The sequence below is a fragment of the Anabas testudineus genome, chromosome 14 (assembly GCF_900324465.2).
Source record: "Anabas testudineus chromosome 14, fAnaTes1.2, whole genome shotgun sequence".
Taxonomy (NCBI): Eukaryota; Metazoa; Chordata; class Actinopteri; order Anabantiformes; family Anabantidae; genus Anabas; species Anabas testudineus.
The window spans coordinates 14492909-14511481 of NC_046623.1; the positions used below are offsets into that span (position 1 = coordinate 14492909).

At 38.7% G+C, this 18573-nt stretch overlaps 1 protein-coding gene across 2 annotated transcripts in view; it reads left to right on the forward strand.

The window, feature by feature from the left end:
* LOC113169702 (replication protein A 70 kDa DNA-binding subunit-like) overlaps window positions 1-18573 on the forward strand; it is a 33572-nt gene that overhangs the window by 6943 nt on the left and 8056 nt on the right. Inside the window, exons 7-13 of one of the 2 annotated variants that reach the window (XM_026371313.1) lie at window positions 629-887; window positions 2761-2863; window positions 2988-3056; window positions 5166-5358; window positions 9417-9553; window positions 10124-10272; window positions 12055-12184. In XM_026371313.1, coding sequence (XP_026227098.1) covers window positions 629-887; window positions 2761-2863; window positions 2988-3056; window positions 5166-5358; window positions 9417-9553; window positions 10124-10272; window positions 12055-12184 — 1040 coding nt within the window. The remainder of the gene's footprint in view (window positions 1-628; window positions 888-2760; window positions 2864-2987; window positions 3057-5165; window positions 5359-9416; window positions 9554-10123; window positions 10273-12054; window positions 12185-18573) is intronic. The other variant, XM_026371314.1, reaches the window with a different exon arrangement.

The following is an 18573-nucleotide window of genomic DNA, read 5'->3' on the forward strand; positions in this document are numbered from 1 at the left end:
AAAAATCACAATAATTTAAAATAAATAAATCATCACAAATAATTGTACTTCTCTGACATCAGTACAGATGGTCTGTTACAGCATGAAGTGGGTGTGAATGTTGGGTTTTCTGTTATGAAAAGTTAAACAAATGGTCTGCAACAGAAGCCTCAATAAGACACTGGATAGGTGTTCTCTGTGACTAAAACTAATGACCATGATGCCTGTGATTAACACTAGTATTCGTCTACAAGTACAGCTTTATATCTGGTGTCTTAGCTAAAAGAATGAAATTGATGAGACTAATCCTAATTATTTTTTTTTCTATGACTGAAAGGCATAAGTACAGTAATTATGAAATGAATGATTGTTTGCCAGTCTTACCCAAGAGGGAAAACAAAGTTTAATTTATTGGCAGAAATGGCTGTTAACAGAGAATTGAGTAAGTCTATAGAGAGGTCTCTAGGCAGGGTTTCAGGCAGTCTCAGGCATTTTATAATTTTGGCTGCTGCTCACATGATGACAGATAACAGTAGTACAACTAACGGATGAAATTAGCATCATATACTACAAAATATAAAATCTACAAGTTAGGAAAAAGATCTTTAACCCTTAAGCTTAAGCTGTAAGTATTCACCTTGTTTTCCAGCAGCCGGTTCTCCTACCCGAGGCCGTGGAAGAGGTTTTGTGGGAAAGTATCCCATGAAGGTGTCCCCCATGAAGGCGTCCCCCATGAAGGTGTCCCCCATGAAGGCGTCCCCCATGAAGGCGTCCCCCATGAAGGCGTCCCCCATGAAGGCGTCCCCCATGAAGGCGTCCCCCATGAAGGCGTCCCCCATGAAGGCGTCCCCCATGAAGTTTTCCACAAAAGCGATTCCTATTGCGAACCTCAACCCCTACCAAAGCAAGTAAGTGTCCATGCGTGTCCTTGCTTTCACATACCTAACACCTGCAGAAAACAGCAATAGCTTCAATTGTTACTTATAAACCTGTCAACATGTATGTTTATTTCTTCCCAAACTCAAAATACTCCTGCTCCTCCGGTTTCTCCTACTGCATATTGATCAACTGTGGTATTCGGAGCCCTAGATCAACTGGTCAACTCAAGGGTAGTCAGACTTGTCCAAAAGCCACTGCTGCATTCTCTTGACTGTAGGCTTCAGGTCTTTAGTATCTTTGTCATTAAGTTACTCAGTGCAATAGGTCATTTAAAGCTACGTTCTATCTGGGCAGCTCTTTGGAAATTGGTCTATATCTGTGCATATGCATGTAAGCATTCCTTTGTTTTTTTGTGTGACTGTGTGGATTTGTGTGCATGTTGGTCAGCCCATTTGCATGGAAATGAAATGACGTATCTTGCCTCGACGTTTTCACAACAGGTACTACTGGGTCTTTGTGGTCTGCTACTGAGGTTTTGATTCTGTTATTTGATCCAGTGGGGATTCAGCCAGCCTTATTTTTTCCTCTTCCTTCTTACAGTTTTCTTTACATTCTCCGGGGTTCCATTTCACTGCTGTTTCATTAGCCTTAAATCTCTGTTTCTGACCTTAGACTTAGCCACAAAAAGACAAGAACACAGTATAGCAAGATGTACATGGCCAGTTTGGACTAAAGGAATCTTGTCAACTCCGTCTCCATGTTTGTGCTCAGATAGCGTAGCCCTGTTTGAAATTGCAAGCTGTAAAGATAACTGCGCCTCTAGGTGTTGTAATAAACTGATGACTGTTCTAACTTTGAAGTTGGGGAGCACCTACAGTGAGTAAAACAGATGACTTCAGCAACTATGGTTCTTCCAAGTATGTTTGTGTGAAATGGAAGGTGCAAATATGTGACTGTGCATCTGTGTCTGACAGTGTTAACATACGGTATATTATGTAGCATACTGTGTGTGTGTGTGTGTGCACATTGTCTTTTATGGCCATTTGCTTTCTTATTCCATTCTGCTGGTGTTAAGTAATAGCATCTAGAGCAGAGTATAATTGGCTTTTGGCTGCCATAAACGTTGGTGTAGCAGTCTTATCCATACTGAGCAGAGAATGGGGTTCACTGTGGGCCAGCAGCTGCTCTCATGATAGGGGATTTAATTGCAGGCAAAAAGTTATGGTATGAATATCCTCCACTGCACAATTATCAACAAAGTCAAAAAGCTCACTGCTGCATAAACCGCCAAGCTTGGCTGGCTGTTGTTAAAAACAGAACAAGAAGCACATTTTAAATACATCCAGGAGTTGGCAGATGTACAACACCTAGTTCACCCTTTGAAAAGAAAGTTTCTGGATCTTTTTTTTTTTTTCTTTCATGGAACTTTAAAAAGACTAAAAAGACACTCATCCAATTTTCTTGGGAATTGCTCCTCTGCGCAGTTGTATTTCCTGTTAGTGACTGACTGATGTGAGCTGAGTTAGGATGCTCATTAACAAAAAGTAAGCTTTTTAAAGTGTCTCAGCTGCAATATTTTTTTGTTTGTGTTGACCTTTAGAATGCAACTCCTTTTATTAAGTTGTTCACAACTGTGTTGGTCAAAGAAAACTTTTTTTTAACAAGGATATGCTGAATATTAACTGTTCTGTTCCTATAAAGAGAGGAAGTAGTTTTTTTTTAGTAAAACATTTGTAAGCTTTGATTCTGGCCATTGGCATAATTTCTGTATCAGCAATTAAACAATTTAAGGTGAATTTTACTAAAATTAAATTTTTCCCTCCACAGTCACTTACAGCATATTTCCAATATACTGTACATTTGATTATAGGCTGTAAGTGTCGATTCTGTTTATATCCCTAGGTGGACTGTCAGAGCCAGAGTCACCAACAAGTCCAATATCCGCACCTGGAGTAATTCCAAAGGAGAGGGCAAGCTCTTCTCCTTTGAGATAGTGGATGAGAGTGTGAGTAGAGGAGTAGAGAGCTCTGAATATCTCTCTCTTGCATGTCAGTATATGTCATAGATTGCTGTTTTTCGTTTTATCCATGCATCAAAATACTGCTAAATGAAAATGTGCTGGTCAACAGGGAGAAATCAAGATCACAGCCTTCAACAAAGAAGTGGATAAGTTTTTCTCTCTAGTGGAGCAAGGCAAGGTGAGAAAATTTCACTCACTTATATCATCCACACTTGGAGTGATAAGAGCTTGTGGTAAATTTCACAGAAAAAACTAATGTTTGCATGTATTGCACATTGCCCAGGATGACTGAAAGGTGTAAGTAAATATTTGTACTCACGTTATTTCAAAAGGAACCTACAAAACATGTTCACCATTTACTTTCTTTAATGAAGTAAAACAAATTTCTACACAGCAAAATAAGGTCTTAAGCCTGTAACACATTCACAAACAACTTTATAATGACTCAAACAAAGGTATAATCTATCAAATGGTGTCTAATAAAATAATGGTCAATAAAAGATCTAGAGGCAAATATTTGAGAATTTTGTAGAAAGGATTTATTAAGTTAGATTTTACTGAAATAGATATCTGGGTGCATATATGAGGCTACGAATTTGAATATGAGTCCACTGCCGTTTAAAAAGCTGTTCAAATCTGAGGTATTGATGGTTTCCTTTTTTTTTTTTTTTTTTAGTATCATCATTATATCAGAAACTGTTTACCAGTTTTGCAGGCTGTGTTTGAAAATGAAGGATGCATATATACAGCTTTTCTTTCATATGTATGACTATATACTGGTTAACGTATTTCTTTCAACAATAATGGTTAGTTTGTGGGATTTACCTATCTCAACATGATACTCACATTCTCATATGCGTGTCGAGAGAATTACAGATTACTGTAATCATCCATCTTCTTACTGGCAACAAAACAGTTTTTTCATAGAGAGACTGTAGTAAAAGAAATTGCAGGACAAACACAATACTCCTCATTGTTTGCATGAATGGCGAGACTTCAGCTGTTGCAGTTAGATTATTATTTTTTGTGTGCAATCGTAATGAGATGACAGATCTCCTCCTCATAAGAGGAATGTGCCTGACTTTGTTGAGTCAAATATTACAGTGAAAAAATTAGTCACTCTGGAAGAACGTTGATAGCTGAGTGCATGCCACATGATGCACAACTGCAAAATCAGTAGTCCAGCTCCAGTTGTGTTCCTCTCTCTCTTTGCTTTTTTCCTGTTTTTCCAGGAAACAAGTGGAGGAAAATAAAGTGAAACGAAAAAAAAATGCTACATCTGCTATACTTCTGCTTTACTTACTGTCATTTAGGAACAAATGCAATGACACATGATTAAAATGTTCAGTGTAAGATGGGATCTACTGACGCTTGATGACAAAAAATGACGTTTTGTTTTCTAGAAAGAGAATTAGCAGGGACCGGCTAAAAATTACCAACATGCTGTTATTTATCCTAGAGCGAAACGTGATCTTATTAGCATGTTTGTACCAAAATTGGTGGCACTCAAGCTGAACACCCAGACCGTGCCCTTTGCATTTTCCTGTATTCCTATGCAATTACAGCCAGGTAAAACACATGCTAAAGCTTTTCCTCAACTGAGTCTGGCCCACAGAACTTAATAACTCAATTAACCCCAGCCATCATTTTGCTGGTCACACTGGCTCAGGTATCAGCTACTGGCAGTGACTCCCAACACAGCTCCAGATCCAATTTGTGCCCTGTGCCCTCCAAAGATAAATAAAGGAATGAATCCGTCTTCCCTTCGTGATCTGAGTATTGACAGAACAGTGAACAGTGAGTGGGTGTAACTGGCTCTGAGCGTCCAGAATGCTTATCACATTAGTTTCATGCTCATATCTCCGTTTGGGGTAAATCAGAGAGAGGGAGGAAGGAAAGGAGAGAAGTCATAAAGGAAACAGTGAGAAGCAAAGAGAGAGTGATATTGGAGAGCTGGGGAGTAAATGAAGAAGTGTGCCTCACAGATTGAATTTAAATTGTACTGTTTAGTAGACTCACTCTTAGCTGCTTCTTATTTTCTGGTGAATTAGAGAAGTGATGGGGCAGATATGACACCACATCTTAGTTAGACCTGAAGGTTTTCCATTTTTATTAAGAGGTTTTGGTGGAACAGAATCTGTATTGTATTATTAATTTCCTTGACAAGATCAAAAAAACAGTCACACATTTCGGTCAGTCCTTGTTTCTTCAAATTGACAGGAAATAACCAGTTTGATTAGATCTAGTGTCATATTACCAGCACACTTAGTTTGCCTGTTCTTTGTAGGTGTACTACATCTCCAAGGCTACACTGAAGGTGGCCAACAAACAATACACCACACTGAAGAACGACTATGAGATGACCCTTCACGCTAATTCATCCATTGTGCCATGTAATGACAGTGAAGGCATCCCCACAGTGCACTGTGACTTTGTGCCCATCGCAGAACTGGAAAACAGAGACAAGGACGCCATCATTGGTAAGTGAAGTTGTTCATCAATGGAAAACAGAATAAAGAAACGTTTCTAAGCAATGAAGAGTTTGCACTTTGTGCTTGTTCAAAGCAAAGGTAATTATTGTGCTGCTTTAACTAAACAGTTTTAAACTAAGCACAAAAACCTGTTCTTCCTTTTAGATTTCCATAATTCTCTTTGTAACAGTGCATTGAAGCAGTACAAACCAAAGCAAAATTCCTAATAATAACCATTTAAAAAATAAAATTTTAAAAAGTTTATAATATTTTATTATATGTTTCTAGTCAACCAATCGTACCAGAGCTGGGTCAACTAGACAACAGAACAACTTCTCACATTTCAGTCTTTTACCAATAAGAACAAGTTCAGTTGTGAAAATGGCAAAAAAAACTGGATACGTGAAAGCTTGTGCTGCATATCAGACGCTCAGTTTTTTTAATCAAGGCTCGGTATTATCAAAAATTGATAATCAACTGATCCAGATAGGTATGTGCCAAACAAATCAGCAGCCTGTGGTGAGTGTTCAGAAGATGGCATGACTCACAGCTTCTCCAGACTTTCTGATCAACTCCTGAAACAAGAAAATTAAGTGTGATTCAGCAACTGTGGCCCACTTTTCTTTTGCTGCAGATTCGTTCAAATATATAATTTTGTGCCGAGGAGAGATTTTACAGCACTCTGAAATGTGGTTAAAATTAGAAGCAAAGGCCAACAACAGCCCAGAGAGGCTACTTCAAAAGATGTATGCAATAAAAAGCCTAGTCACAACACACCAGGCTTCAAGTAAGAACATTTTTGTATTTTTATCCTGAATCTCTCACTTCCTACAGAGCCGACTACTTGTATGAGTTTACCAAGTTTACCAACTCTTCCAAGGTCACATGCTCCGTGCTACCTGATGAATGCTACGCATTGATGAGAAGGTGCACTTTGTAAGATCTCAAAAAAATAATTGCCATTTAAGGGCACTTGTTTCGCTGAGTTTCAATTTCAATCACAGAAATATTAATCGTACTGCAGAGCTTCATGCCCTGCTGTCACCAACTTTTACAGTTCCTTATAAAGAATAGTACAATTGGTATGTCATAATTGTATGTCATCATATGGCCACTAAAATAAATATAAAGAGTGATTTTTCTGATGTGAAGTTAGATTGTAATTAAATTAAATATCTTAGCAAAGCAAAGCAGTGTATGGTGGCTAAAGAGACATACACTCCCCTCCAAAAGTATTGGAACGGTGAGGTCAGTTCCTTGCTTGCTGTAGACCTAAAATGACAGAGGGTTAATTTTGAATTAAGTTTGCCTTGGTTCATTTTCTTACCTTTATTATATCACCAATTTAATTCAGATTAATGAAAGCTTATGGCTTAGATAACTATTCTGTAGATGACTAGTGTGACAGGTCTGGATCCTCTGTAAATTATATTTGTACCACTAAAAATTAAATATGAGAAAATTGTTAAATTAATTTTCATTCAAAGTACGCTCCTGTTGTCAAGATATGATATCTTATTGGAAAATGTAATATATATAATATATTACTATTATAATATATATAGTAAATATATATTTTGTTATATAAAGGAGTAAAAACCTGAGCTTTTAGACATGAATGTGCCAGTCAGTTGTGAACCAAATGTCATGGAAGAATACATAATGACAGGTTCATAAGAAGGTTAATTCAGGCATGCAGTAAAGAGGAGAGATAACAAGAGGATAATGTTCATTCCACTGTTTTTATGAAGGTTAGTTGAGTTGCTTGTGCCTGACAGAAATGTTTTATCTCTGTGACAGGTAAATTGGGATCGTCTAAATGTAGATTGGGGTTTAAATTAGTGATTCCACTGTGTGCTTGTATCGGTCTGCTCAGTATTATTAGTGAGAGGATGCACAGTTATTTTTTAGTAGTTTTTGTATTTATGGCAGAGATGATCTTATTTATTGAAATGGCTCTTGGTGTATGCTTAAATGTGTGGGTTAAATATGTTTTAAGTCAGAAACAAATAAATGAACCAAATTACAAGTCTAATGTAGGGTACTTCACTATTTCAAATCAAGCTGACCGCTGTTATAACGTGTTAGAGTAAGTAGCATAGTTAGCACAAAAGTCAGCCTGGGGGGAAATCACTGCTGTATTGAACTCTGTAGGATTAAAGTCTGTTCTAGTTCTCACTGCACCTGTAAGCACGGATCCACATGGTGTCTTGTAAGATCACACATCCAGATCTGAGTTTACAGTATTTACAGTACACAACAACAGTGAAGTGTTGTACTGCATAGGATCAAGATTATATCACTCACATATACAGTAAAACAAACTTAATGCTATAAGCAAAGAAGAAAAGTAAACCACATTGGGTAAGCTACTAATTGGGAGATTCATGTGGGTTTACATTCGGTGCAGTGATATTGACTACATGACTACATTAATCTAAACTACGAGCAGTGCACTGAGCAGTTTACCTGGAGGGATGTGTTTACGTTGGTCGCAGAGGGCCTGCCTTACATGTCCCGTGTGTCATCTGTTGTCTCTCCATTCACACTCTCCCTACTCTGTCTCTCTCCGTTCCTTTGTTAAATAGGGGATTATAACATGGTAATGAGAACTGTCAGCCTGTTCCTGTGGTGATAATGGAGTTCAGAGGTGGATGACACTGTCTCAGTTATAATGGAATTAAGGAGGGCTGAGAGAACGAGAGTGGAGTAGGAGGGTGAGAGAGAGGGAGTTTAGGAAAAGGGTAGCAGAGGTAGCAGACAGAACGATGAAGTTCAGAGAGTGACTGGTTTGCAAAGTCTGCGTTATAATTCTGTCCAGTCATTTTTATTTAATGCATTGGCATGTAATCCTCACACCATGGGGCAAATGACAGAAAATTAACCACCACAATGTGACCAGTTAAAGGTGCTCAGCACTAGTAGTGCTCAAACTCTGCTGCTTGTAACTTCTTAAATGTATCTGCTTTTCTCCTGTTTAATATGAATGAGGATAATAATCAGCTGATGGCCTTTTGGTTTTGTTTTATGTCCTTTTATAGGCTGGTTTAATTTGTTAAATTAAAATTGTACCTGTGCTATATCTAACCAAATACTGCTGTGCGTTTTTGTTTTGTTTTTTTAAGTTGCCTCCGCACTACTACTAAAATAATTTCTTTGTATAAATGCTGTTATATCAGTGACCAAAGAGCTGGTGGCAGTACCACATCTTTAATTCATAACAGCAATTCCAGCTAATTGTGATAAGTGTAATTAGCTTTTACACACATACAGGATATACGTTTTCTGCTTGTTCTGTGATGTACATATCTGAAACCTGCTGATTTTCTTCTTCTGTAAACACTATTTTCTTGTATTTTCTGCCTTGTTTTCTGTACCTGGCTTGCTCATATGTGCTCAGTAGGAGAAGAATTACCTGTTATTTTTCTCCCATTTTAATGGGGGCAGAGGTTGATGCACAAACAAGTTAAAACACCTGGTGTGGATGCACGTCGTTATCTGTAGCTGTCTTAATATAGATGTGCTTTTAATCAGCATTGGTTTCTTTTGTTTTCAGTAAAAACAAAGTTGTACAATAAGTATCTTCTAAATTAATTGGACCTGTTCTGATTTAGTTTTCTATATTAGTCATGGCATACAAGGCTCTTCACCTTTTTTAGAGCCCAGCAGTGACTGTTTCTCGGTGCAGTAATCCTGAATGAAGTGTTTAGGCCTTTAGCATGAATGAGGAATGAGTTTATTTGTGGTGATTCTGAATGTGGGTCTGGGTGTTAGCTAGCCTGTTATGACATTTATGTCAGTCTGCTGTGACTTGGCAATCTCAAGGGGGTGTTGACTCTCCGCTGGGTTGGATCTTTACTGCTTATGATGTGATATCACTTCACATTATGTAGAGCATATCCAGGGGGCACTTTTACACTTTATACCATGTAGAGACTTTATAAACAGAATTTTTCACATAACGCAATATTGCTTCATTTTTCTTGTATCCGTGTAAGTTTATTTGTCTACCTGTATCCAGGAGCTATCTGTAGATGATAATGTAAACGTATTCTCTCTGCCTGTAGATGTGATTGGAGTGTGTAAGAGTGCGGAGGATGTGTCCCGTATCACCACTAAGACCAGCAGAGAAGTATCCAAGAGGGCCCTCAACCTAATAGACACAACTGGAAAAGTGGTGACAGTCACACTGTGGGGAGAGGAGGTAATAACTATAATATCCCTCTCTCTCTCTCTCCTCTACATCCTGGGATGGATTTGCAGTATAACATAAAAACAGACTGTTATTAATCATGCTTTTATGAAGGTGTCATCAGTGTATGTGTGTATGTATCTGTGTCGGTGCACATAACTTATCTGTGTGCGTGCTCTTGCCTACGGGGCAGTTTGATTGGCTTTTCTATGCTGTAAAATGTGGATCGGTCAAATCATCCCTGTGACCTTCAGGAGTGTTTTGGACCAGAGTCCCTGATTTGAGACGGAAGGCTAAATAATTCTTGAATGTGCATGAAATGGCACTATTCTTCTCTAAGCTTATTCAATCTGCAAGTGCTAATCCCTCCTCTTTGCCAAAATCCAAAAATGACTTTCATATTAACTTGTAGGGTGTCCAATTATTAAAGCATGCTATACCACATATTACTTTCTGGTCTCTCCAAGCTGCAGGCACACACTTAACATGTAGCAGACAAAAACAGCTGCTTTTGCTGTCTATTGTTTTTCATCTTTCTCTCCTTAATTACTGTGTTCGACACTGTTTGTTTTCTTTTTACAGGCGGAGAAGTTTGACGGTTCTAGGCAGCCTGTAGTCGCCATTAAAGGAGCACGCTTGTCTGATTTTGGGGGCAGGTCTCTCTCCGCTTTGTTCAGCTCAACAATCATGGTGAATCCAGACATACCGGAGGCCTTTAGACTGAGGGCCTGGTGAGACACACTCATGATCATTTTGGAGCCCATAGTTTGTACTGCGATAAAATAGTACTGCATTGTACAAAGAGTCGTTTCTGCTATTTAGCCTAGCCCCACTTCTTATATGGGTCTGACAAAATAATAGAAACACTTGTCACTATAATGCAGTAAATTACTGATGAATAAACCTGGATGCATCACGTGTCCTGAGACTGGTGGCATGTGCCTCCGCAGTCCCAGCAGGACTCTAGACAGGATGTAGACAGGATTGGAGGGGGGGGAGCACAGAGCAGCAGAACACAGATATTTCTGGAATTTAACTCTGAACCACTAATGCACGTGCGCAGAAAGATGAGCACACGGTAAGCTGCATCAAACTATTCGTATTTGCAGTTCCTGCAGGGATTTTGAATTATGACTCATTCACTCGTTAAGGCTGTTCCCATGTCTGGCCACGGCTGAAATACAAATGCATATTTTTTTTTAATTCTGCTGTGTACATGGCAATGCTTCAGTGTGCTTATGATTATCTCTGTGTTATACTGAAAGCTATTCTTAGGCAGAAAATTGCATCTAACAGCACGCTCACAGCTTCAAAGTGTGAATACCGTAAATAAAGGGGCACGTTTTTTGGTACCTGTGAACATTGTTCTGCTCACTTTTTCAGTGGTTAATTTCTGGTTTATAAATTTAGCTAATTGATCCATGAACAGTGTCTGTGTTTGTGCCTGTGTTGTATTTGTTAGAACTATTGTAGCTGTGTGTGCGTGTGTGTGTTGGAGAGGAAGAGGATAGGGGCAGCTCCATTGCTCCAGCTTTAATCTTGTTCTTATTAGTCTCTGGTCAATACACCATCTCATCCTGACGTTCGAAGGCCTAAATAACTAAAAAAATGGTATCCCTCATTCCTTTCCTCCTATCCTCTCTAGTCCCAGGCGTTTCCCCGCTGATCTGTTCTGCTGTTTGGTCCTCACAACAATTTACATGCCGACAGCAGTGAACGACTGACAATGAATATTTTTCAAGGAGCAGTCAGTGTGTTTTCTTTTTTTTTTTTTTTTTTCACTCCTTTTTAATATTTGGGTCTGCGCTTTACAAAGACAAAGAGTGTCTGTCTGACTTGAGCTCCTGTGGCGTTGTGGGTGTTTTGCGGGATTGCTCTGACCTGCCTTGCTTGCATAATTGTAGGAAACTGATGAATGTGAATGATGCCTTGATTAGATTGTTCTGCTCAGCTAGAATACAAAGCAGAAGTCACGCTGGTGCATTAAGATTTTAAAGGGAGTGTTAAAAAGGTAGATAAATGAATAGATTTGGTGGGTAGACGAGAAGAAAGATAGGAAAGCTTTTTTTTTTTTTTTTCCTCTGTGGAAAGAAACACCTATATTCCCAATATGTATGTAGATCTGCTGTAGCCTATTGATTGATGTATTTGTCCATGATAGACAGCCATGAGGCAGATTAAAGTGTTTGCAGGATACAGGTTTAGTGGCTATGTTAGATAAGATATTAAGGAAGAAATGCAGTCAAGGCTGAAGATAGCTTCTTTGGATTATAGGAGATACAGTGCACACCTCAGGATTTTCACAGGAAATATCAAAATGCGTTAATGCAACACATTCTTACATAGAAGCACACATGCTGTCACACCCCGTTTTCCACAAGATAAATTCACTCCTGCACATTTTCACAGATGACTAATGGTAATGGTGTATCATTCTCAAGAATGATCTGTGAATGTGTTTGTGTGTCTTTGACTTTGTTCAGCACTCGCCTTCGTTTTGTTTTAATATCCAGGTATGACCAGGAAGGCTATGCACTCCACACCCAATCCTTGACAGAAACGAGGTCTGTGGGCGCTGGAGGAACAATGAGCTGGAAAACATTGAGCGATGTCAAGAGTGAACACATGGGACAAGGAGAGAAGGTGCAGTGCACACATGGTTACTTACTGTACAAACTGTAAGCAAGCACAGTTACATATCACAGGATTCAGAAAAAAAGGCCATAGGTAAACACTGTTAAGAATGACAGAGAAAAGTAAATCTTTAAAGGTTTTGTTCACCCAAAATAACCCAGACAACACTACAGACGCTTATACTTTATAGTTTCTGACTGATAACTATTCTTAATCATGGTGATTTCTGTCTTAGTCATCTCTTCCTATTTTTTTTGGTTAATTTATTGTTGGGCTTCTGGTCTATAAAATCATAAAACATGGTCAAAAGTGCTTTTAGTAGCGTATTCTCTTCAGATAGGAATGCACTGATACCACTTTTTAGTACTTACATTTGAGTACTTTCACATACCGTGTAGCAGAAAACCAGCAAACCCTCTCAACCAAAAGGCCAACATATGGAAATGTGCAGAATTTTTATGTTAATTTTCGACTTGATGCAGCTCTACAGTGAAACCATGGCGAAATCTGATCAAACAACATATGTACTCGTTAATTCACATAAGTGAAGATTTAATGATTCAGTGCATCCACACTATAGGACCAAAATGTAAGAACTATATACACAAGCAGCTGTGGCACTAAGGGTGTTTATTATTCTGTGTGAAGTTTTGATTTTTGAGTATAGATTGAGTCATTCTCTCACAATAAAGAGAGAAGAGGCGGCAGGTGGAGCCAATAAAAATGAAACCCACACCATGTGCAGCAGCAAAATCATGTTGTTTATGCTGCAGTTTTAGTTAATCTCTGAGCTGGTTCTTGAAAACTTGGAAGCAGATTGATGTGAGTTATAAAAATCTTTGTCTCACTCTGGCAACTGTTTGAAGCAAAATGAAAGAAACTCCAAAAGAAGACATAGCATTAGTATAGCTACAGTACAAGAGTTTGATAACAGAAAATCTTTTTGTGTTGTTAGACATGCACAGTAAACACTGGGTTTTGGTGTCAGTCCCTGAGAATCAAAGACTAGAAGCTTTACTGTTTTGCACTAAGGTTTTGAGTCACACAGGGACAAATCCATCATGTTGAAGGACTTTGACGTCAAGAACACAACTCTGTGTTGTCTTGACTTCATTCACTCACTTGCTCTTACTACCTGATCACTATGGCTCATGTTTTACCCACAGTATTTCTACGCACCGTATAACCCACAGCTGAATTCAGCTCAATCACCTGTTAACAGAGTATTGTCAAAATGCATTAAAGTGACACCTGGCATGCTAAAAGCAACTCCTACACCAGGAACAGGATATGGAAAATGTTTTTATTTTTCTGCTTTTTGTTGGTACAAGTTCTTTTTTGTTCAGCCATATAGAGATTATACTGGAGGCCTCTTATTTTAACTATCATAAATCATTTTCTGTGAACTGACAAGGATTTAGTGGTTTTTAAAACAGTCCTTCTCCCTGTAATTTAAATGAAGCATTTAGGCAAAAACAAATCCAGTCAGTCTTCTATTCATTGTAAATAGAGCAGCTCTAGGCTCTACCTTGCTATGACTTCATGGATTAGAGTCGTGGTTCTCTTGTTTTCGCTGTGGGAGTGAGATAGCGATGCTTACATATTAGCAATACTCTTTGAACTGCTATGCAGCACTTGTGAGAACTCACAATCGAAGCGTGTGCTATTTTGAAAGCGCCATCACACATAGTTATCGTGCTTACAGTTAAATGCAGAGTGAATGTAAGCAGAATGTGCCACTCAAAAATTATTTTATCCTATTAATTGTTATCTTTGACTAGTTTGCCTCATCCCTCACGTTTAATTAGATGTCACTTAAGGATAGTTTCAAGGCTGGTGTGGTTTCTAATAAAGTTCTCTAATTATGTAAAGCCTATAGGGCATACTGTTACAAGAAGGGGAGACAAGTGTGGCTGTGAATGTGGAAAGGTGAGAGACGGGTAAGAAAAGCCAAGCAGAGCCACTTTTTGTCACTTACAAAACTGCATTGAAGGATAGAAAGGAACAAGGCCACAGGTGAGGAGTGACTAGCATGGTGACATAGAGAGAGAAGTGACAAGTGGCATTGAGATAAGGACACAGACACAAACAGTTAACTGACAGATGTGGGGAGATGATTTGAAAGGTGAGAATGTGTTAAAGAAAAGCTGATTTTTGTTTTTCTCCTATTTTTGTTTTTTTTTCCCACACTCATCTCCTATTTCTTCTCCTTTGCCTCTCTTGTGTGTATCCCCCAACTGTTTCTGTAATTGAACAGCTTTAAGGAGACTGTCTATCGCATACTCTGAGGCTGCAGCTTTGGTTATAATAATGAAATCCGAGTTATAAGCTTATAGTTTGAAGGAATCTAATTTGACATTCTACCTGTTTGCCTCCATAAATGTACAAGACTCTTGTTTGTGTGTGTGTATGGAAGTGCACAAGCCATTTCTAATTAATGTAGCTGTGTGTGTGTGTGTGTGTGTTGAGGTTTTGGGACAAGCATTAAACTTGGCATGTGCAGCCACGTCAATTATGTGAAGTAGATTTTCACTTGGTTGCCCTTCCACATACACTTTATTTATTTTAATTGCATTTAGGTGCCAGAAGGTGACACAGGGGTTTAGTTGTGATAAGAATGAAAACAGTTTTCAGGATGTCGGGTGTGCATGACTGGATTTATATGTGCATATGTATGAATCTTTAGGTGAGGCTGTACATGTTTGTGTGTCTGTGAGCACTTTGGTGGATATGTTTTTGTTTGCAGCGTTTGTCATGCTGCTTCTAGGTTCTCCTCAGTGTGCTTAAGGTTAAGACTTTGCCCCAAGGCTTCTGTGTACATACCAGAATACAGAGGGACAGAGGGGGAAAATAACACAACAGGAGAGAAGGAGCAATGATGGCAAATGCATGGGGATTTGTTTAGACTGGTTGAGTTGTGATGGAATCACTATGGTCCAGATCTTAGCTGACCTCTATCCTCAAATTCTCAGTAGCATCTGCCAACATCATGAGCCTCCAACAAGCCCCCAAAGAAAGCATCCTGTCCTTTTAATACCACCACGTCCACCCTCCTACCACATTCCCCACCCATTGCCTTCCCACCTCACCAGCCTCGAAGCGCTCCAATCTGCCCAAGCCTGTAAAATGTGATGAGGCAGGCACGCGGGCGGAAACATGGGAGTGGAGTGTCGAGGAGGAGAGGGCTGTTGCTAACGGGAAAAATTCTCCTAATTAAAAAAAAAAAAAAAAAAACTTCTTAGTAAGTGTTTCGAAGGGGTTCTTGCTGTGTGGCATGGGCACTGGGCAGATGGATGGGTGGACAGATAATGTGGTTGGGAGTCAGTGTTAGCTAGCGGGAAGAAAGTGTCAGAGAGCTCTAAGTCTGACTGACAGTATCTGTAGAGGTCGTGGGGACACAGGACAGCATCAGTCAACTCACAAGGGATTCAGAGAACACACTGGTCTTTTCACATTCATTGCTCTTATGGAACACTTTACAGAAAGTGTGGGCTGTATAACAGCAGAACAGCAATGCCCAGTCAGTGTGTGCGCGAATTTGGCCAGTATCCTAGAGAGAGTCTTTGATAGACTCATTTAGGCCAACATTAGTAATGAGTCTGGCCCAGCTCTAGCTTGTAGTTGTTGTTGTTCAGAGTGCATTTTAACGCATTTCATTTGGAATTCTGGCTGTAATTCCAACGTCTTGTTTAAAACCTGCTCTCCTGGTAAAAGAAAAACCCCCTGGTGAAGTATTTTCTTGTGGTTTCTTACATGTGCTTGTGCGTGACATTTATTGCCTCCTGCTTATAGTTTTGTGTCTCTTCGTATTCACGTGCATGTTTGCATGTAGTTGCAAGCGTGCATGTGTGCAACTCTTCCCAAAGAGACACAGTTCATCTGTTGTGTGCATTCTTTATATTTATATTTATGGAAATCAAATGCTCTTGCTTCTCCACAGGATGAGAGAATAGCCTTTTCCCACCAGAATTAGCATTTCCTTCCATTTTAGCTGTTGATTTTAGCAGTGTGAGTTCTACTGCCTTAGGTGCTAATATCTGTTTAAATTACTTTAACATCACTGCATTTTAATTTGATTCTGTTTGACTGTGTACTGTTTCATTTAAATTCAGAACTGAGAGTTCAGCGCATTGTATCTGTATTGCAAATGTGTAAGTTTAGGTCTTTGCATATAACCTCTCATGTTAGTCATGTGTATGTGTCAGTTTGTGTGTGTGTGTGTTTGTGTGTTTGTGTGTGTACATTAGCACAATTTATGTATTAGCGAGGGAGAGAGAGATTCGTCTCATCTTGCATCTATTATGCATAGAATTCTCAAACTCCCACCGCTCTCTTTTTAAACTGTTCCAAGATTGTTTGGAAGTCAAATAGAGATGTGTAAACAGCGTGCATCTACCAGCTGGACTGACTTGTTGGCAACTGTTTTACTACTGATGCCAAGTTTGATCTGAGTTTATTTTTATTTTATTTAATGTTTCTCTTTTCACCCTAAGCAGCTTATTTGCATTCTTAAAACTATTGAAGGGTGTCCTGCCTGCAATAAAAGGAGCACTTCTAGTTCCCTTACTTCATCTCTTACATGTTTTTTTTCTTGCTTCAGTTTAGTTCTTCACTTTAATGACATTATGATTTAACAAAAAACTATAATTATAATACAAGAAAATGCCAAAAGAATATTGATACCATTTGGATGCGAACAGAGAGCAATTTAATGGCACTGATGTTGCAGTGATTGCTCGGCACTTAAGGTAACAGTCTTTTAAAGATACATGATTTTCGTGAATAGACAAATAAATAATGGCATAATCAATTATCTTTTAATGGTTTGAAGCATGTTTTAGGTTTTTTGGTGGGCAGACTATATCTAACCTTTCAGGTAATTGGCAGTAAGAGTTGGAGGCTTTGCATATTCTGAAATTGGTTCTTCTACCCCACCACTATGTTGTGATTTTAACTCTTTTTCTGTGCACTAGTGATTACTCATTTTGTTCTTATGGCCTGAACCACCTGGCATCTTGTTCATTTACCAAGATGCAGCCTCCTCCTACATAACAAACACTTTGATGAGGCGGTTTGTTCTGGTTCATTTGTTGTACACCTTTTAACAATGGTGCTTTTGAAATGCGTAGCAGCAGTTATGCTTACACATTTTTTCAGAGCAGGCCGATGGTGTCTAAACTAGTAATGTAAGGACATGTAAACATAGAGAGGATCCACCTCTTTTCAGGTGTGGAGTTCAGACTCAAAATGAGATAAAGATCTCAGCAAGGACTTACTAAATCTTTATGTACTTTTGACAGATGTGCCAGGTTCTGAGCAGATGTTCTCAAAGAAAAGTGACAGATTGTTTAAAAGTAAACACTAACAGGGTTCTGTCTTCATAAATAATAGATTCAGACATTCATACATAATGGATGGATGGTAGTTTATTAATCCCAGAGGGAAATTCCAGTTTTGCAACAACCACTATGCAAAGCACAAAGATGAACAAGCTGAACAGTCCAATAAAGTTTAACTTCTGAGTAGATTGAAAAAGATGTCCATAGACTATAACCTCAGATAGAGTAGAGATTACTATACACAGTGTAATGTTGATAGTAAAATAATAATCAAAGCCAACTGTAAATGTAGTCAAAAATGTAGGCCTCACATGTAAAACCTCAACTGAGAAGCATTTTTATGTGGTTTAATTCTCCATAAAATGTACTTTTGTCACGGTTTCAATCAAGACTCCAAAGGTTAGATGAATAAGAATTTCCAAATATGCCAAGGACAGCTCTAGACCCATGTTTTTAACATCTGCCAATAATACAGGCAGCACATTCAAATGAAAAAACTACCAGGTAAAAGCAATATAGATGATCTATAACAGTCATATACTGACTTTTCGTCTGTCATCGCTTCATTCCACCTACAGCAGCTGTCCTGTATTCTGTCAATTTTCCACATTCTCTGTGACTTGAATTATGCTTTTGAGGACCATGTTTAATTAGCTTTAGCGTTTTTCCTTCCATCAGTGGGAGTGATTTTGCTGTTGCACTTCTTGTTGTAAGAGTGAGTTAATACAAATACAAAACTCTTGAAATATGCATGATTAGGATTGGGTTAAGGTAGCATGACATTTCACCAGACAGCCACCATCACTTTCTCTAAGCAGCAGCAGCCATGTTTCAGTAAGCACAAACTAAAATATTCAAATTGCAGTACAAACATTTTCTGTAATTAAATGATAGTGTTTAAGGTTCATTTGGTTAGGAATATGTTCCCAGTATATAATTTGTTTTGCAGGTTAGATTTCTCCTCAGCACAATATTGTGAAAGGGGGCAGAACCTGCAAATTAACTGCAGACTCGTAGACGTTTAAATTGCAGCAGTTTGATGTGATTTTGTGTTTTTTA